Here is a 21,262-nt window from a genome sequence, read left to right as displayed (position 1 = left end):
TCGCTGCCATTAAAATCGTTGCTGTCCTGAACTCAGCTATTCACATATTGGCTGCTGCTTCATCTAATATTCATCCACTGGAGGTCAATGGCAGTGGTGGCATGCTTAATTTGTATACACAAGTTAAGGGTGGAGAAATACAGTTTTAAATAAGTACAGAGTCAAAATTCAACAAAGAGCATTTATACATTTATTACACCATAAAAACCTTCAAGGTCCAGGTCACTTTGGTTGCACTTTTGCAAAACATTAAATTAAATAATAAGCTACAATAAACTTGTCTTTAAAATAAGACTATTTCCATCCTATCACATTTAAACCACCCTCTGTTATGTCTGTTCTGTGACTATATGAAGCAAAAACACAAGAGCAGACATGTACTGAGAAACAGAGTTTCTCTCTCCTCAGCCTGGTTAAAGAGGATGCTTGTTAAAAGAGAACAGGCTCTGTAATTATTTCCTCAACAATGGTGTCTCAAACAATACCTGGAGGCAAAGACTGTGCAAAGGCCCCTTCACCCTGGACATTAAATTACCAACCCAAGTGCTAAATCAATTAGACTCAATCAGCAGGTGAAGTGGGGTTGTCTTAGCTTTGACTCCTAACTTTAGGTTATCTGTGCAAAAAAATTACAAAAAAATATTTAAATGTGAATCAGAAGACCAGCTGAGATATGTGCCAGTCACAGCCTAACTTCAGTGAATGACCTGCAGTGAATGAGCTGCAGAGGTCACCAGCAACTGAATGGATCTTATTATTAACTAAAGTTTACCAGAATAAATCAAGAATGCAGTGTGTTAGAAAATATGTTTGTTGATTTAAATGCAGATTTTTAATTTCATACATAAGGCAGAAAAAAAAAGCTTGGACTGACAGAGTTATGACTCAGTGAACCGCAGCTGTCTGTCCCGCAGATTCTGCCCTGGATGGTCGGCCCGCTCTGTTCAGTCAGTTGAACTACAATGACCCCTACTGGCCGAAAACGGTACTGTGTTACTGCGCTCCACAGACAAAGAGATGGTACTTCATAGTGAACTTATGGCTCTGCAACAGCTCTGAATCATCAGCACACAAAAAAACCACAATCAGGGGAGAAATGAGAGAAAAGGTCATTATCTTTTACATCTTGTAATATACGTTCTAAATTCTCTTACAAACCTCACATCAAAACACACTTTTTTGGGTGTCTTTCTTATCTTTTTTTCATCCACACCACCCCCCTGACATCCTCATTTTCCCCCTTCTCTCTCGAGGCCTTGGCACCCTTGGCTGGGCCTCTCCCGCTGAGTGTGTTGGCAGAACTCTGCCTCTGATTCACCCACAGCGTGCCCTCTGGCTTAACAGGCTGGCACAAGGACACGAAGTAGAGTTGGGAGAGGGAAGGGCAGGAAGCATGGCGCTCCAGGCTGATAGAGCCATATATTACTGGAAGAAAGTTATCACAGAATAGGTGAGCGAGTTACATTATAAGCAGTGCAGACGACAGTTTTAGGCCCATGGTTTTTGTGAGCAAGGCAGAAAATTTGTGATTGGAGTGGCGGGAACTTTTACACATGTGTCTGGGAGAGAACATTAGAGTGAGACTCACATGTGGCCTCACCTTGAAGAACCACTGACCCCGCACACCTTTATTGCATCTCCAATTAGAGGAGAGGGAGGGAGGTAGGGAGAGATACAGAGAGAGAGACAGAAAGAGGGGGAGAGATGTATTTCATAAATGTAGTTCCATAAAGCGCACTGACCCAAATGGCATTCAGTAATTCTTCCCTGTGCCAGAGGAGGTGGGATAATCAGAAACTTCATCAAGCCCACTCCTTCCCTGTGTCTGCAGTACCTCCTAATGTCCCACCCTCTGCTGGAACCTCTTAAACAAAAATCATGTGTAATAACTGCATAATGTATACTATGCATCTGGAACATGCATCAAAGAACGTCCCTCTATGCCCCCCCCGATCACTTCATTTTAATTAAACAAATTTCCTCCGCTCAGTCTCACCGTCTCTCATCTCTTTGATCCGTTCCCATCCAACTCACAGTAAAAGGAACAGTCCATCAAAGACCCTGTTTAAACTTGGTTTCAAAATGCCTCACACAAGTGCACAGCCGAGACACGTCACTGTTCACACCCTGTCTATATACAGTACATGTATCTCCAAGATGTCAAGCACTTATGACAACAGTGTTGCCAGAGAAGCACCAGAAGTGTCCTTAACCAAAGAAGAAGAAGCATCATATTTATACATGGATATATTATCAAAGCTTTCATAATATATACACATCTCGATGGATCTATGTTGTACATTTCTTTCCATTTTTCTTTTTTTTTACACTTTGCGTGCTCTAAACAGCCACCATGTCCTGCATTGATGACATATTTACCTCTAACTTACTTGTCGGTGATACATCAGGACACATTAGCATTTACACTACACAAATATGTGGTCAAATGAATCCCAGACCACCTCAGTAAGTGGTTTCAGTCATCAGATCACAATCTATCTTGGTGGTCGTTTACACTTGTATTTAGTGCGTCCCACCTGTGATCCAATGGCCCAAGATGCATTTTTAAACCAAGTCTAAACGAGGTCAAAGTTGCACATACAGTTTGATTACAAAGACTTTCAGTCAGCATTAGTGCAACATTGATTTAACCTGCACACAAAGGCATCACAGCACTTACAAAAAAATTACAACAAACATTTAAAACTGTCCCTTTTCAAACACTATAGTACAACTACAAACCCTTAAGGGTCTACTAATAAAAGCAGAACAAATTCCTTCTTGAAACTATTCAATAAATTAAAATTTGTCTTCATGACAGTGTCGGCAATACATATCAAATCTGTCAGTGTGTGTTGAGATGGATACGGGAGGGCAGAAATCTGAAAGAAAATAATACAATTAAAGTGTGTCTCAAGCACCAAGTCCCCATCGATCTATTCGCTCTCGTTTCCAATACACTATGGATTTAACATGGACTTATTCTTTCTTAAGCACAACTGAGACCGCTCCCTCCTCCCGGGCTGCAACACTCACACAATGCTTCAAAAGAACATTTTGTTTATATGTTCAATACCAGAAACATCAATAAAATTATCCAATCATTAATTTCCTATTCAATACAAATTTAATGCAGAGCCACGGAGTAGCCAGCTCATATTCAATAAGGACATCTATCCCCAGTCACTCAGCTCAGTGCTTCGCATCACACACACACAGACACTTATCAATGGCCCTGTCCCTAAAACAGCTATCTCTCACAAGCTGACTCAATACTGTAGAGAGTGGGCAAGAGAGCAAATAAGGAGGTTGGAAGCTGACGGAGAGGGGGTCTTATTATTAAGCACAACTGTCAAGGTGAGAGTCTTGACATGTGATGGTCAGTTATAGTGTATATTCCTTTGGATAGTCTGGTTTGGAACCAGCGGTGGTGGCTGTAAGCAGATTATTTAAGCACAAGAAGCACTGGATGCTTATTAGTGATGCATTAAAGAATAAGAAGCATTTTAATGTTAAAATCAACGCTTGCTAACTATACAAATTAAAGCCTGTTATGGGGGGAGTACTACAACACAACTGAAAAAGGTTATTAAAAAAAAATCTTAGTGGCTCCTTAAAGATCTGCACAAAATCTGAGAAACTGCCTCAAGTGGTGTCACTTGAATCAGCATCAGCTAGGGCCAAAACTAAAATGAAAACTATCTGAGGACTTTATATACTGTTTGGGTTGTTAAATATATAATAATTCATCATTTTTTTATTAATCGATAACATGCTTAGAATATAAAATCTCCATCTGTGAGGTAACTAGTGACTGTAGCTGTCAGATGTAAGTAGTGAAGTAAAAAGTACAATATTTAAAGTACTAAAGTACAAGCACCTCAGAACTGTAGTTGAATATATTAAGGAAGTAAATATAGTGGCCTACTATACAGTATGGTTTTACCCTGCCTCCTATAAGGAGCTCGTACCGTATGCACCCTCATCAACCTTCTCGTTCATAGTGAACCTGTGGCAGGTACAGTAGTTTCATGCTATATGACATAATCTGACAAGCTCCGTGTTGCATGTGATTAAAAAGATTGGTACCAAATATCATACAGGTAGTGAACCACAGTGTCATGCTCCAGATCAATAGAGCTGTGTGCGTGTGTTTAACATGTTAGAGCCGGTGAGACGACACGAGAGCCGGGGTTTACCGGTCAAGTAGAGTCAAACCAGGTAGGCGATTGGCTGATCAGATCTGAGTGTAATGACTAATCAATGAATGAATGCATTAGCCTAATCTAATGGACCAGGTGGGAGAGGACAACACTAGATGCATGGAGCACATGATTGAGCACAACATGCAACAGCAGTGTAATCAATAACACATAGAATGGTTTAACCCGGGGGGGGCGGGTCCCACAACGGCAATGGCCTGTCCCACATGCATTTAGGAGCGCTCTCCATATGTGTGTGTGTGTGTGTGTGTGTGTGTGTGTGTGTGTGTAAATGTATACAGCTGATTGTTTAGGGGAGGCGAGAAAAGAAACCAAGCTGTTTTAGTCTGATTGATTGGATTATGAAATGAAATGAGAGAAATCAAAGCGGTTTCTCTGTGGCTACTGTTACCAACGAGTGAAAGATAACATGGTGTAAATGATGGGACATTTCTTTGCAATACTAAAAAAAGGTAAAGGTTGGTTAAAAATGTGAAACACAGGAAATGAATGGCCTGTCTGTTTATACAGTGAGGAGAAGGAGAAGTGAGACATTCTTCACATTATGTTTGTCCCTGGAGTAAAGGCACCCACTTTATCCACCATCACTCAGTGAACCTGTGTGTGGGATATAAAAGCACTGCTGGACTCTAAGGTACTAGTCTGTACATTGCATTATATTACATTCAAATCTCTAACACCTAACGGGAGAATGTGTTTTCAAAATAATGCTGAGGTGAACGATGCACAAGTCAGTGTGCTAAATAAAGCGCAATGCGGGATTAAAGAGAACAGATTTTTTTTTTAAAGTTGACTTTTAAAAGGTGGCAGAACACTGAACAACTCACAAGGAGTTCAACCATGAAGAGATTCACTATGAAAGAGAGAGAGAGTAGTGAGTGAGAGAGATGACAAGTAAGGGACAAGAGCCAGTCAGAGCAGAGGACAGGCCTGGGTCAATACTTGCAGCACATACTGCTGACACTGCACCGGTCAACACACACATGCAGATGGGTGTGCCACACACACACACACACACACACACATTTTCACATGGACATGTACACAAAAGATAGAGAGACATCAGACCAGTCAGCCAGTGTCAGTGCTTGTTGAGAAAACCACATCTCCCCCACAATTAAGGAAATGTTACAACCCGATTCCTCCTGTCTCCTTCTCTTGTCTCTGGTGGAAAAATACACAAAAAATGTCACCTTTCCATATTTATTGTGGGACAACCAATGCCAAGAACAAGAAAGATTTCAATAAAGACCCAAAAGCAAGAAAAGCCCAGCACCTAAAGAGTCAGTTCACTCAAATTACAACATTAATTTCCTCACTAACTTCCTGTGGCTTCCAGCAGTGCAGATAGATGTAGTTGACTAAACTGTTCAAACTTTTCATGTGTTTTGTGAATTGTTCAGGGCAACAGGGACTCAGTCTCTGAAAAGACAAGTTGCTGTGAGGTTTGTATTATTTTTTTTTTAATGCAGTTTGTCAAGCAACATGTTTAACCTCTTTTGTACGCAGATGGTGGCAATCCCACTGAGCTCCTCCCCTACGTCTGGGAACTTTGGGGTTAGCCTTTATTCCATCTCCCTTTTTATTTCAACTGTTTTAATTTGTTTTTCCATCTCATTTAGTAGTAACCATGCTGATTAACCGATCAATGAGAAAATTAATCAGTGACAATTTGGTAACTAATTATTTAGGTAATTTTTTGCATAAGCAAAACTGGCAAGAATTCAATGCTTATACCTTGACTATAGATAGATAGATAGACAGATAGACAGACAGATAAATAGACAGATAGATAGATAGATAGAAGACAGATAGACAGACAGATAAATAGACAGATAGATAGATAGATAGATAGATAGATAGATAGATACTTTATATATGAATGACGACAAAAATCTGAAGGCAACATGTTTGTCACAGGGACATTTTCTTTTTTTTTTTTTTATTATTTACACAATTTATTTTATGGGCAAAACTATCAGTTGATTAATCAAGAAATTATTCATGAACAATAAAAACAATAATTAGTTGCAGCCCATTCTCTCACTGCACGTTCATGTATACTGTATGTGCACTAATGGAAAATCTGCTGACTATCATCTGTGATGCTGCAGCCATGCAACTGACCTCATTTTCAGTTGTTACCTGAAAGTGTCACTGTTTTTTTGGTTTGTTTGTTTTGCTTTATCTGCGTGTGGGTTAGTGTGTGTGTGTGTGTGTTGGGGGGCATGGTAAAAGAGAGGTCTTTGATAAGGGCCTCTCCATCTTTGAAATGAATTAGCGTGTGGTGCCTTATTGAGTGAGGTGCAGTGTTTAAGTGAAACTGATGAGAGATGTGAGAGCAGCGAGGACTGGGCTATAAGTATGTGGCTGGGGTCGCAGGTTAATCCCTATTGATTTACTCCACCGTCTGCATATAGCCACACAGGAAGACAAGAAAGGAGAGACCTGCCTCACCAGCTATCACAGAGCACAAAATCACTGCTCACACACACCTGCACACACCTGCACACACACACACACACACTCTGTTATCTGATGCTAAGTAGGGTAAGGACAAGAAAATTAAGGATAATTTAATCTCTAAATAGGTAGCTAAACACCCTGTACTTGCAGAGAGATTGCAGACCATGACCTCCTAATAATCATGACCTCCTAAAGATCAATGAGAGATATGATCATTGGTTTCATTTACACGTGGTCGTATTATCAGGAGCATTTGACCTCTTTTGGTGCTTGTTTTTCTGCTAAATTGCTTTTACACAGGAAACACACATGAATAAGCAGCCACATCTGTCATTGCAGTGAAAGATTTAAACGCTACCTACAAACTGTGAAATCACAGCAACCCCCGATAGACCGACAGACCTGGCCGGAGTGCATTTGATGAGAAAGCCAAAGAATCCTCAGACCGGGTCGTATGTACAAACAATCTCTTCACAATTTCACCCCAGAGGAGGAAAGGTGAAATATTACATTAATATGAAGAACTATTAATAATAACACCCCTTTCTCTCCCCACCTCTTACCCCATCACTCCTTCTCTCCATCTCTATCTCCCTCCTTTTCTCTCTCTCTCCCTCCCTCCCTCTGCCTCTAATCCTATCATGCGGGCAATAAGTGTATGCACCATGAGCACATTTAATTTCTGCGGTTGGTTTTCAGCGAGCCCAGAGGTGAGCCTTAATAAGGATCAATGGCACTTTATCTGGGACAGCACCCACTTCACAGCATGCAAATTACACAGCAACCCTTAAAAAAAGAAATGGATTTAATTAAAAAATGTAGAACCACGGGCTCTGGAAATTCAATTAAAGGATTTATGCAAAGGTTGGCTAGCTTTTTGTGTTGCAGTTCCTGCTTATATAATGAGCTTTTCATATTAAAAATCAATAGGTAATCTGGGCTAGGGGATCGGCTGCTTATGTACATTTTTGAAATCAATTTGAAAAATAGTCCATCAGCTTCGTGTCACAACAAAGAGGGGGGGGAGTGGTGTGTGTGTGTGTGTGTGTGTGTGTGTGTGTGTCGAGTTGGAGGGGGTCACTGGCAGGAAAGCAGTAGAAGTGGTTGGGTGAGGAGGAGGTGATAGGTTACATCTTTCTCTTCTCTGAGGGTCACAGGAGAAAAGCCCTGAAGCTTTAAGGGTAAGGTTTAAGGTAAGGTTTAAAGGAGAAATGGAGGGTGAAGGAGGTGATGTGGAAGAGTAGAGAGTAAGTGAGTATGGATGTCTCTTCAGCCAGGTCAGTTTCTGGCTCTTTGGCCTGTTCTGATCCCTTCTATTAGAGAGAGAGAGTCCCTTGGCAACGAGGAACTAGCTGGCGCTGACCTGTGGCTCCAGGGTAATTTAGCCCAGCCCCAACTCAGACTCAGTCCAGACACAGACAACCTCAGCTGAGGAGACATCCTAATGGCCTCCCTGAGGTGTCTGGAGCTGGAGGAGCCAGGAGGATGTGCTTGAAGCTTTAAGTAATGTTTCTTTACAAACAAAACTCTGTCAAAGAAAGACATCTTATAACAAGATAAAGGCAAAACTAACATGCACTGTAAAGCAAAGTATAAAAAGGGAACATTATCAACAGGATAACATTCTTTTGCAGCTTTAAGCACTTGCACAAAATTCCATTTTAAAGTATCTCTCTTAAAACTGACTTTCTTCCTTAACTTCTTCCGCTTTCAGCAGGGATACTGCTCATGCCTGCTTCCCACTCATTTTGTAAAACTGTATTCAGCAGCACAAGGGGTGAATGACTGACTGCATACAGTAGCAGACTGTCAGCATTTGATTGGTTCTTTATTGATCCAGACGCGCTCTCCATCACATCAACTCATCCACAATAAACCATTTACACAGTCTCCCTGTGCAATGGACCACATAACCAGGCCTCAGGCCATCTCTGTTCACTCACTGTATGTGTGTGTGTGTGTGTGCGCGCACGTGTGTTTTCTTTAATGAAATGGTATCTCTGTGGACAATAATCCCGGTAACAGGATTGGGCAGGAACACACATGTCAATAGAGCCAAATGGGATTTTCTGCTTTTATCCATCCCCACACCAACACATTTTTCTTTTCCCGTGTGTGTGTGTGTGTGTGTGTGTGTGTGTGTGTCTCTCTCTCTCTTTCTCTCTCTCTCCCATCCACTGTGCAGCAGCACAGCAGGGGAGATCTGGCAGGAATTTCACATTCATTATATTTAGTACCTCAAAAATGATCTAGAATGTGGCTTCTAAACGAAGTCAGTGCATCATCACAGAAGTTCACTTTAAGTATGTGAACCTCATACTGTACCAGTTGGCATAATATGTAATGTTCTGTCTACACCACTGAGTCAGACTGGAGCTGACCGCCTCCTGTGTAGCTCCTAATCATCCAAGAGGACTCTATTACAAGGGCCTGGCAGCTCATCTAACCCCACAATGGAGGGGGGGTTGGTGGATATTGGGACCTCTGCTCCTCTTTCTTTCCACTTGGTTAAGCACCACACACAACACACAGGTTGCTTGGGTGTGCAGCAGAGCCACTGTGACTGTGTGCCACACCAGACAGCAGATAGAGCACCTGACCTTACAACTGCCTGCAGGAGAGAAATGTATAAAGAACACTGGCTCCAGCGCTTGCATACAGCACCAATCTGTCTGTTATATGGTAATGTTGATGTCTTTATTGCAGGATCTGTCTCTGGGGTCAACCTCCAAGGTGCAGAATAGAACTCCTGGTCACAGTATGCAAGGCTCAGCAGAGGAGGCACTAGTGGTCCCACTACTCCTGACTGAACAACCGTTTTTCTAATACAGCCCTGACTGCTGGTGCCTGGTCAAAAGTTCAGCCTGTGCATATGTAAAAAGGTGGCCTGGTGCCCGAGGCAGGATCCTGGGTAAAACAATCAGGCTAAAACACTAAGAAGCTAGGGACCAAGCGAGAGCACTGATGAAACCCGCCCCCAGGGGGACTGGAGTGTCTGATTGGACTAGCAAAGCCTCTTAGGCCTGTGCTCACAACACCCCCTCCCTTCTTTCTACCCATTACAGTGGATGATGAGGTGCCGGAGTCACTGCCCACACTGATCTTCATGCAGCACAGCACGGTCAGTGCCTATAGTTAAGGTATAGATCTGATGAGTATATGCCCGGTGCAGATGCTCAGAGCCTGAGGGTACACTAATCTTGAGGGAGCAATCAGTCAGTCAACAAAATGTCACGGGGTCAGTGTTACAGCATGACAGGACGGTGACAACTTCACAAAGGTTACAGCCCAACTAATAAATGCAACAGTCACTAAAATTCATTACATGCTGTTTAAATGTGTGTCCGACCCAAATGATGGTTCACGGTGTATTGTCTAATGTATATGCATGATGTAGAAAGGCACAAAAAGTTCACTATCTTAGATCAAATACATCAACGAAAATCTGTGACAATCAAATTTAGATCATTAAAATGCTGCAACTAAATTGCAGAATTGTGATAACAGCTGTTTTTTTGCCTCTCTTGTTCTCACTCACTCACTCACACACACACACACACACACACACACACACACACACACACCACTGCAGGCCAGATTGTTCGACATTGATAATCACCCCAAAGGACACAGGGAAAACTCCCACTCTAAACACGCTGAATTAAAGAAACAGGAGTTACAGGCCTGGTCGCACAATCTCTGATAAGTAGATCAAGGCATGGGGAGGGGAACATGATGTTAGTGAGAGATAGTTTGGCTGATTAAAATGTCATGGCTCTTTATAGATGCCTTTCTCAACTCAGCAAAACAGAATCAGCTCTGTACATCAATAGCAGAGTGGGCTGTGCTCCCTGCTAATAGAGAAGTTTCTTTCCCTCAGTACAGACCACGACACAAAGCATGCAAACTTGAGGAAGTCAAAGTATATTTGGCAATATGAGAACAAAATACAGCATCAAAAAGATAAAAGTGGAGTGAAGAGCTGATAAAGTAAGAGAGTGTGAAGCACAGTTAATGAGGGAGGAAGGCATGAACAGGACCAGATGACCATGAATAGAGCATATGGCTTGATAACATTCCTCACCTTTGCTGCAACAATGAAATTGAAGATTTAGGACCACATGTAGTTCCAGGTGTTTCAGTAGTCTCAATATTGTAAATTCATGTGTGTGCTTGTCCATGTGTGCGTGTCTACTCATGTAGGACTACTGTACATCACTCCACCTGTGCTCCTATAAATCAACCCTATGTTTTAAATGAGAGGCTGGTTATTTGCACAAGAACACACATGGGGGCTCTGTGATTGTTTTTTGGAATCAACATTCTGCTTATGTTTGCATCCCAGAACAATCTCCATGGATCCCGCAAGCGTACGCAAGCAATTAAAGCGATACCATCTTCATATCCCTGCAACCAATAACTGAAATAATATCACTGTTTTATTAAGCCCTTAATGTGGGGGCAGAAGGAGTGAGGGGTGGGATTTTAAAGAGGATACACTTTCAGGGGCCTTATCAACCCCAGATTTAAATAAGAGCAAATGCTCAGCTTATGGGTGTGCCTGCCTGTGTATCTGCACGTGTGTGTGGCCTTTATCAGACATGAGTTTTAGTTAATCGCTGTGTCAGCATAGCAGAATTTAATTACTAGCTCTACCTTTGTCCTTTAATATTTACTAACATCTACACTACATTAATTAACCATGTGTAGAGGAGCCATTCTCATTCTGGAGAAGAAATGGCTCTGCTAATTGCATCTGTGTGCTCGCATCCAAAATGTTAACATCCCTCCCTTATACACAGAAAGAACGCAGAAGCATCACCCGCTCGACTGGACACTTCCAAATCATCTGGTTAAAAGGAGCGTTTCACAAATTTGGGTCCAGCTAAAACTGACACAAATCAGATAATAAATTGAAACAAGGCAACAAGTGATGAAAAAAGATCTAAGAAAAATGTTAGGTATGGTATAGAGGGAGGAAAACAAGGAGGGCTTTGTGACAGAAACAGTCAAAATGAGGAAATGTTCAGCTTGGCATTTTGTGAAAGATGCTGAGGAGCAGTTCCTCTCATCTCTCATCCTATGTCAGAAGAAGGAGAGATGAATGATAGCCCGAGGCCTTGTGTCTGTCAAACATGACGGATCAGAATAACACGTCACTGGAACTCTACCGTGCTGCCTTTCAACACGTCACATTTTCCATTCGGTGCAAACACTAAATTGATAAAGTGTGAAGTGTAGCTAAAGGAAAGATTAAATAGACTAAAGCATCTGTTACGAGGCTGTGGAGCCTAAATGGTAGAGCGCTGCTATCCGCTGGAAAATCTTTAAAGAGCAGAGGACACAATACAGACTGATAAATCACAGTGCCAGATTTTGCCTTTATATCAAAAGTGTGTGATGAAGTTAACCTCAGGCAGCTAACATCATCCCTTAAGCACACAGATGTGCTGTGAACACTCTCATGCACTCATTCCTTGTACACCCACAGGCCCCCCCCCCCTGCTGCCACTCTGAGCTGTACTATAGGTGCTACTGCTTTGAGAAGAAAACTTCACAGTAAGTCCTCTTATATCTTACGATCCAACTGGATGGCACTGACAACAACAGATACTACGTGTTCGCATACTGATTTCTGTTGGAAATAATCCCAATGCAAACAAGGTATAACTAAATAAAGAATGCTTTGGTTAAAAATGTGAGATGGTCAAAGCTCAGTGTTCACTGAAGAGGCTGTGCCAATTGAGTTTGAGTTCCTCAAAGTGTTGCCTCCATTAACCGACAATACCCAGGGCCAGATTGTGTAAAAATGAGACAAACATAGTGCTTTCTTTACCCAGCCTTGCCTGTGCTCCTTATTTACTCCTGGCCAGAGACATCGCTGCTGCACAGTGCCCCCCCCCCCACTGAGGTGAATCATGCCAAGTACTCCACAACAACACAGTTGAAGAAATGAATGCAAATATCATGGTGCATGCATGATATCAAATAAAACTAATTTGAACAATCAACTATAAAGCACCAGAGAAAAAAATGTTTGTTGTATTTAAGGCAACAGTTTGTCGTTATTGTTCATTTTTCATTCATTAATACTGACAAGCATCACAGTTTGACTCTGGCAGGTGTGGCACCCCCATGACAATACTCCAAAATACAGTTAACAGGTCTTCTCCTCAGACACTAAGGAGCACCACACATACTGAACTCTCACTATCATGACAAAGAGTCAAATTTCTGAGGGCATCTGATTTAAATGTTGCACCAAAATTACACTTGTAAACAGATCTCTGCAACACAGCACCTGGCCTCTCCTCTTTGTATCTCCCAGAGGACACAATGTCTTTACTGTGTGTCTGCTTTCAGGCAAGTCCTGCAAGTCTGCTAAGATGATTCAGAACTTAAGATAATCCATCTGAAAATATCTGGTAAGTGGTTCTCCTGGTGGGAATGGGGTATATGGTAAAAAGAGATTTAGCAGAGAGCTTATTATCTTAGTACCCTAACATACATGACTGCATAGAAGTAGAGACTTAAGTTTGTGCAGAGCATTCACTATAACTTCATAGTACTCTGGATCTGGAATATCACCTACCCTGTGCGAGGACAGGGGAAAGGTCTCTCAGAGTTAAATAAACAGTGACACAAGGAAGAGGAAAGCAAACCAAAGAATATCTCTATCTGTGAGACATAGACTTTCTCACCAAGCCCTGAACACGCAGTTCAACCCCTCTCCATCCTTTTCCTCGCAGGAATGTGCCAAAACAAATATAAAGGCTGAGTAAGGGACACATCTGTTTTAAAAGAAGATAATAATATAGTGTGGTAAATTCACTGACTTGCTTCCTATGCAGAAAAATACTGTAGCTACTCTGGTGGAATGAAAAGTTACCAGTGGCCATCGGCAAGGTCATGCTAGCGTGTGCAGTCACAAAGCTATATAACACATTTCCACAGTTGTTTTGTCCCTTACCATAGACTTTGTGAAAGGCCTAACCAGCATGAAGAGAAAGGTCATCAGCCACCAGTTCCGGTGAATGGAGGTATACATCATGTTCCCAGGATGCACTGAGTTGGAGGTGACACCATGAGGTGAGAGGCGGCGGTGGAGCTCATTGCTGAAGAGGATGTTACAGAGTTTGGCCCGATTGTAAGCCTGCATGGACCAGTAGGCCGTCTTTGGGGGAGACAACAGGGCCAAGTCCAACTTGCCACATGAGTCCAATAGATCCGTGAACCTGAAACACAGAAGAGTTAGAATGCGCGCGTGTGTGTGTGTGTGTGTGTGTGTCTGTGTGCTGGCTTTCGACCAGCAGATGTGCGATGCTGGCTGCATACAAATCAAAAGATGTGACATGATGTTCTTTAATTGCCTGCGACAGAGCTGTTAAACTCCAGATGTTTGACAAGGCCCCTTAAACATTACACTACTCATTGTGTTATTATGCAGTCACACAATATCATCACAATACATGGACACGAAAACTAAACTCCTTGTATATCGTGTGTGTGTGAGTGAGAGAGAAAAAAAGGAAACTGCAAACTTGTGGAACACATCCTACATATTAATCCAGTCATTATAAAACAACCAATCAAAATGTCACCTGGTTTCCTTGTTGTGATTTTACAAGCTCACTGCCTCTTGTTTACTGTCGCCTTCCGCAACATCCTTGCTTGGCTAAATTACAACATCTGCAGGCTTTTCATTTCATGTGTTGCAACTTCGTAACTACTTTAGCAAGTAGAGGTTGATATATCAATTGCCTAAGCACCAAATGTATTTTTTAAATATGTTATTATACTGAAGTTGCACTAGTTACGTTAGAATGGGGTTTTACAGTGATATTACGGTCAAAGACATGTTTTACCACGTGATCCGCACAAACTTCCATAATAAAATATACAAAGTTTGGTTAATGACAATATCTAGAAAGTACAGCAATAAGCGCTGCAGTTGAAATTTATCAGTGGTAATTTCATTAAGGAATTTATCTCCTCTTGTTTGACCAGGTCTGATGCAGCACTAGGGCAAAGTAAAACTGTTCTGGGTCAATTCCACAGTAAGCCCCTGTGGTGGAAACTGATAAAGTGTCCAGCCATTACCCATGTGTCCATCTCTCCTACCCCTGTCCCTTATAGGTCAACGCTTTACAAGCAGACAAAGGGCTTAAGGGAATACAATATGCCACCAGGTCAGGGGTCAGATACTGCTTGTGAGGGGAGGCTAAGTGAATAAATGGAAAATCAGCTGAAATTGAAAATAACAAAAAAAAGGAGTCAACTTCAAAAGATGCAATATAGGTCTGGAATGAGGTGGACAGTATGGAAGATGTAATATGAGATATTGTCTTCCCCTCCCTCTGGTCTGTGTCAGTGTGTAACTGACTCTCTCTGGTCCTGTTTAAGCCCTCTTTGAAGGGGTTAAAGCCACTGCTGCTCGTAGAGGAGAGAAGCAAAGGTGAGTGTATGTGTCGGGGAGGCAGAAAAGGAGAGATGGAGTTGTAGGGCAAACAGTGACAAGAATACCTGACCATTCTTGCTGTGCCTACTCCAATAGTAGCCTGGTTTTTAACACCACCAAAACCTGTGTGAACTCAGTGTTCTTACTTTGTAAACGCTGCCAATACTCCCTTCATGACATGCTTTCTTTCAATAAGCTTTCTGTACTCTCTCTTCCTCTGACCCTTCCTGCTGCCTGTAATAGTAGTGCGACCCCAAATGAGAGTCAAACCACCCCCTCTGCCCCTCCTGTCCTTTCATACATGTCAGTCTGTCTAACATAACTCATACGAGGAACTCTGTAATCATGCTGCAGTTTGATCTGCTAGAATAACTCTGCGTATGTTCTCCTTGTCTCAGGTCACTCTACCGAGCGCCAATCAATCACGCTGCTTGGCCGCCTGACTGAGGCCAGGATCAATGTCGCACACACACAGACTCAGAAACACATAGCTCAGGGCTTGGGCTCACAGATCACTGCAAGGCATCATGCTTGTCTACTGCATGACAGCAAAAACAAAAGTCTGTGGAGTAGAGTGTTTTTTAACAAAAAGACAGACTTAAAAAACAACAGATGGCAGAAGTAGCGAAAAGAAAGTCGCTGAGTCAGGGGGGTCAGACTGAAAGGCGCACATACTTGATCAAAGTAAATTTTAGCTGATAAGTCCATCCATCACGTTGACGATAGGTTTAATTCTTAGCGACAGCGTGTGGAGGGAAATGAGTTTTCACTGAGTGAGGCTGTCATGTTTGACAATACACATTAAGTCTGATCTATCAGTTCATAGTAAAAACTAGCCAGTGCGGTGGCTATAACAGCATGACTGAAGTTGAAGAGTTGGTGGATTAGACAGAGTAGTTTCTGGATATTACTGCAATCAGTTTGATTTTAATATGACTTAACTGTGAATGCATCCTGCCAGGGGGTTTAATTTACCTTTCAGCAACCTGAGTGGATCATTTATATACCACAGGGTCGGAAGGTATATTAGAACAAGGGGAGTGTCGTCAAAATGTGACGAGTAAAGCAGAACTAATGCAAAAGTACAGTCAGAACTTTGGACACATTTTCCCATTGAATTGAACAAAAAGATGTGACCAGATTTTTGACTGGTACTGTATGTTCAACCTGTCAAGTCACCCTCTTTTTTACCTGTGAGACTCCGAAGACACAACCACAACCCGGGCGGGGGCTGAGCGACACAGCACATCCTGCAAACACTGAACAAGGAGGAAGTGACCTAGATGGCAGCTCTGGAAGGTGGACTCCAGGCCGTCTTCTGTCAGGCTCCAGGGCTGAGTGCACACTGCTGCATTACACACCAGAATGTGCAGGGGCCTATGGGGGACAGGAAGGCAGAAAATAAAAACATGTTTGATTGTTTATTGATTAGAAGTGAACACAAGGAAGATACGGCTGCATAAAAGACAGGGAGAAGACTGGAATAGCGAAAGGCAAAGACAGAGAAAGGAAACTGGGTGTCTTATTCCAGAGTGTTGCAGACATCAGAGGTCTTCAGAGACAGAGCATCAGTAATGCTGATATGACCCAGAGGTTTCCAGTGCAACTCCCCATGGCTCGACAGGTACTGTAGATACAGAATACAGCTGGCTGGAATCCAAAACCAACAACACATTAAAGAGCAACCTCAAACTGTTTCAACACACAAGGGTGGTGGAAGTAATGTGTGTTGATACACTGCAGGCCCTGTATAACTGCTCTGAGTAACCAAATCCACCAACACATCGACTCAGAAAGGCTGAGCAGTAGAGTGCAGATCAAAGAAAATACACACACACACAAGTCATGACATAAGAAGTGACTGACTCAGGGGTTAGTAAAAAAGCATATGTTTTAGTACACACAGACACACAATGCATTTTCATTCTTGCATGCATCATGTGGGCAAGAAACACTCCCTGATCGCGTGCCAGTGAGTGGAAACTGCTGGAATGGTCAGGGTGGAGAGATCCTTGTCGGTGACAGCGTCGCTCCAGCGAGCTCGAAACCATAGTAATACAGATGAACAATCCAAACACACCCCACCAATTTTTAATTTCTTCCATTAGAATTAATTATGAGGCTGAAGGCAATTTGTGTACCCTGTGTTTAAGACTGCCTACTGGATTAATTAAAAACTGGATGCTGGAAAATTAATGTGTGAATTGTTATGCCTTGCTATAATGAGCCATCCCATGCTATTACATAGGAGTGTACTGTACGATCACCTTCAGGCCTCCGAACACACAAGGTTCATTAAAGAGCACAAACCTAGTCACAAGTCAACTTAAAGAATGCCGACCTCAGCACATTAGCAGCAGAGCACACTCTGGCAGTGAGATATTCAAATTTTCACCCAAAATATAATAAGGTAAGGAAGTTTAACGTAATGGCTTGGTGGAGCAACATATACACAGTAAATGACCTTTGTGACCTGCACTTACGGATAAAACAGAGAAGTGTAAAACACAGCCGCTGCTGTGATGTCAGTTTTTGCTCTGAAATTGCTCTCAGCTTAAAAGCAGACAAAATACATTGGGTGTTTTTGGCCCGGTGTTCCCCTGTCTAATAGAGTGTGAAGTACAGTAACACGGTGCTACACAAAGCAAAGCTCTTGGCTCTCTCCCCAAAGTACTGGCTAGGGGCTGCATATTAACACTGCAGGCATGAACTCTTGACCTAACTTTTCAACCTTTGTCTGTAGCTGTTGTTTTAAACTAATCCTTACATCAGTTACACCTCCTAAGATATAAACTTGCGTCCTTTGCTGTGACCTTACACTGTAAAGTCGGAACTCTGACTAAAAAACTATGTCACTGAAAGTATATCACATATTTTGTGATCAAAAAACTCCAATAACCAACTTTTCTCTGGCCAGTAGAGCGATTTCCCCCACGCAGCTCAGATGGGCCTCTGGCGAGTCTGCTTGTAATGTAAAAGGCCTGTTAATTCAACTGCCCACCAGTTAGTCCCTCTCTCATAAGTGCAGGTCTAATGAATGTCTTTAATAGGCCTATTGCTGTGTACCAAAGTCCCTCTCTCCACATTAAGACTTCACACAACACTGTGAGCACTGTGCAATCTCAGCGCTGGTCAAACGAGGGTGTTAACTACCAAACAGGGAGACATCGGTTTATATATTTACTTTAAATAACCCCCCTGGGTATGACCCCTGACCTCTATGATAATGTGGGCCAGCAGGAAGAGATTGCCTATGTGAGCTGGGCTCAGACTAGTGGTCATTAACAGTGCACTTTATTGGCAACAGGGAAACAGGCACTGACAACACATATAGAGATATATGTATCTGTAAAGCGTGCAACAACATGGAAGTATGGTAGACGAGTGTGAAGTCTAGCAGGGTGCATGTATCGATACAGACCTCTTACACACAATATGCTTGAAAATTAGAACGGGATGAACGCAGTTTTTTTTTTCCAAAAAAAAAAAAAATCACAGGTGAAAACAAATTGTGTGTGTTAATTACGGACCGTTCAGTAGAAATTGTATTAGGAGCATTCTGTCAGTGCCGTCCTCCAACAATTACATCCCAATGAAATTGCACTGCGTTCAACAATATCAATATCCAGGTAATTTCATTTCAAAGGACAGGCAATTAAAGCAGAATCGGGGTCAATGGAACACAAAGCAGCGTGAAAGCCACTGACTAAAGCACTTAAAAGCAAGGGAGTGAGAAACGAGAGAAGGAAAAGAAAACGACTCTGATTACATTTCACCTGTCAATGACACGCTGCAGAAGCATTATTGTGTGTGTGTTTGTCTCTGTGTGTTTACACAACTGTGTGTATGTTTCTGCACACAGAGTTGTCCACGTGTGTCCATGTATGCATACACATACATGCGCGTGTCGTGTGTGCACGCTTCTGTGTGCGTTATGCCTGAAGACATACGTGCAGTAATAGAGTGGCGCTAGACTCAGACAGCTGCCCAGTGCCATTCACAGCTCAGAGCTCCCAGCCTCCACTCTGCTCTGTTCGCCTTCTGATGAGAATTAATGTACTCTGACATCCCCTGGGACTCCCCCACTCCCCCCCCCAACACCACAGGTAATGAAGAAATACAACCTTGCCAAAATACTGAGGTAAAGAGAGAGAGAGCGACTCAGACAGAGAAAGACAGAGATAACATGAGAGAAGAAGAAACTGAGGCAAATAAACAATTTGCAAAAAGGGATATGCTAAAAACAGAGGAATTCTAGGAACAGTAGGGTTAAAGAGAGGTCAGTACTTCAGTGTGGACGGGATGGATACATGCAAGAGATGGGAGCGAACTATAGGGCACAGAGTGAGGGAAGCCACCGTGAGGTTTGGCTGTGACTCAAGACATGTGTCCTGGATGGTCATACCCTGCCCCAGGGTTGCTACGGGCGATGACTGCCCTGCCTCTCCCCAAGGGCCTCCCCTGACACCACCGCCCACACACACACACACACACACACACACACACACACACACACACACACACACACACACTCCTGTGCCAAGGAACTTGCTGATGGGTGAGCAATACGAATGACAGAATACATCACCCCAAAACAGCAGCTACGCAACTGGTCACAGGATGCAAGCCTTACTGTAAAAGCTGACCACCACAAAATAAGTGCCATGAAGTCTGTTCATCAGTTTGACCAATGTCAATCCACACAAATATACACTCTGACTCCTGGGGCCCTGTCCATATGGCGTTCATTAGTAACAGGTTGGATGTCCTTTAAATACCGTGTATGTGGGAAGTAACAATAAAAAAATTAAAATAAAAAAATGAAGTGATTGGCTTGAAAGCAAGACCTGATTTAGTAAAATAAAGGGCAAAGAGATGGAAAATATCAGATAAGTAAACTTCTGGAGTTTTGTGTGTCTGCTCTTTGATGCCGTTAAAACAAAGCCTGAGTAAAATAGTTAAGTATTGTACATAAAAATACCAGAAAGGACGAGAAAACCCATTTTGAAAATTCATACTGTGGTTTATACTCACAGTTTCTTGGCTTTGAAAGAGTCAGCAAACTCCCTGACACTTCGAAGAGAGGCCAGGTCGCACATCATGGCTTCTACTCTTGCTTTGTGCTGTTGAGAAAGAAAACACGAAAGTGATTTAACTGGCAGCAACAGCAGAGCTACAAGTTCACCGCCATTATTTACAGCTTTTTGCCAACTGCCAGTTATATCATCAAGGTCATCACTGGTGTGATATTTCATCCTATTTAAAATGCAATGTAACAGGTCTCCCCAGTTTAAGGAAAAAGGAATCTACCGCATGTCTGTCCTGAAAGAGAGAGCCCTCCTCTGTTACTCTTCTTACGTTTTAACCCTGTTAAAGGTTATCCTTATCTAAGTATAAGGTCTAAGTGTAAAGGATGTTGTAAGCTTAATTCAAACTGATTTGACTTGACCTGACTATTACCTTTCATTCAAATTGGTAAAACCATGTGAAAGGAGTGCTGACACACTGTGACCATCCTGTCTAAAGGCTCCTAGAGAACTCCGTAGCATTTAACTGTGTGTTCTCAGTGCATTTTTGTGAATGTATGTGTGGCTCATCTTACACCATATGTTGGGAGACAGGGTGAGAATAGGAGAGGAGCAGAAAAAGAAAAATGACTTAAGAAGTGAATGCATAGCTGCATTTACACACTGTGGAAGACTAAATATTCATCATCCCCTCCATCCCACTGTAGCATTCTGCTGCAGGGCAAAGGCCTCAGCACAGACACATGAAGGCCTAAAGGAGCGAGCCTCTATCATAACAGCGTACAAGAACATCAAGCATGTCAATTTAAAGTCTCTGCCCGCCTTCCAGTGTGTCACCCCCTCCCCCCCACTTTCCTCTCTCTACATCTTCATCAGCACAGGCCCCCTCAACAGACACCCCATGTTCAACCTTCCTTCAACAATGAAGCTCACACTGGATTTTAGTGTATGTTGCATGAGCGCAGGCAGCATGAGCTGAGGTGGAGCATGCTGCATTCAGTGGTCCGTTAGATTCATCCCTCATGCTGGAAGGTGAAACAGAGTGAAATAATGTGTCCAGGACTCCCAGGTGGGCTCTAGGTTCAGCA

At 42.5% G+C, this 21,262-nt stretch overlaps 1 protein-coding gene across 6 annotated transcripts in view; it reads right to left on the bottom strand.

The window, feature by feature from the left end:
* Positions 1–21,262, bottom strand: part of wwox (WW domain containing oxidoreductase) — a 127,508-nt gene that overhangs the window by 68,732 nt on the left and 37,514 nt on the right. For 2 of the 6 annotated variants that reach the window (XM_020612876.1, XM_020612908.1), the window contains exons 6-8: positions 20,182–20,270; positions 16,339–16,524; positions 13,660–13,924 (exon numbers count right to left, since the gene is read on the bottom strand). In XM_020612876.1, coding sequence (XP_020468532.1) covers positions 13,660–13,924; positions 16,339–16,524; positions 20,182–20,270 — 540 coding nt within the window. Of the gene's footprint in view, positions 1–802; positions 1,426–2,639; positions 2,883–12,734; positions 13,481–13,659; positions 13,925–16,338; positions 16,525–20,181; positions 20,271–21,262 lie in introns of those variants that run through there. The other 4 variants (XM_020612899.1, XM_020612916.1, XM_020612881.1 and 1 more) reach the window with 4 other exon arrangements.

The sequence above is a fragment of the Monopterus albus genome, unplaced genomic scaffold (genome assembly GCF_001952655.1).
Source record: "Monopterus albus unplaced genomic scaffold, M_albus_1.0 scaffold5.1, whole genome shotgun sequence".
Classification (NCBI taxonomy): domain Eukaryota; kingdom Metazoa; phylum Chordata; class Actinopteri; order Synbranchiformes; family Synbranchidae; genus Monopterus; species Monopterus albus.
This window is presented reverse-complemented; position numbering and strand designations above follow the sequence as displayed.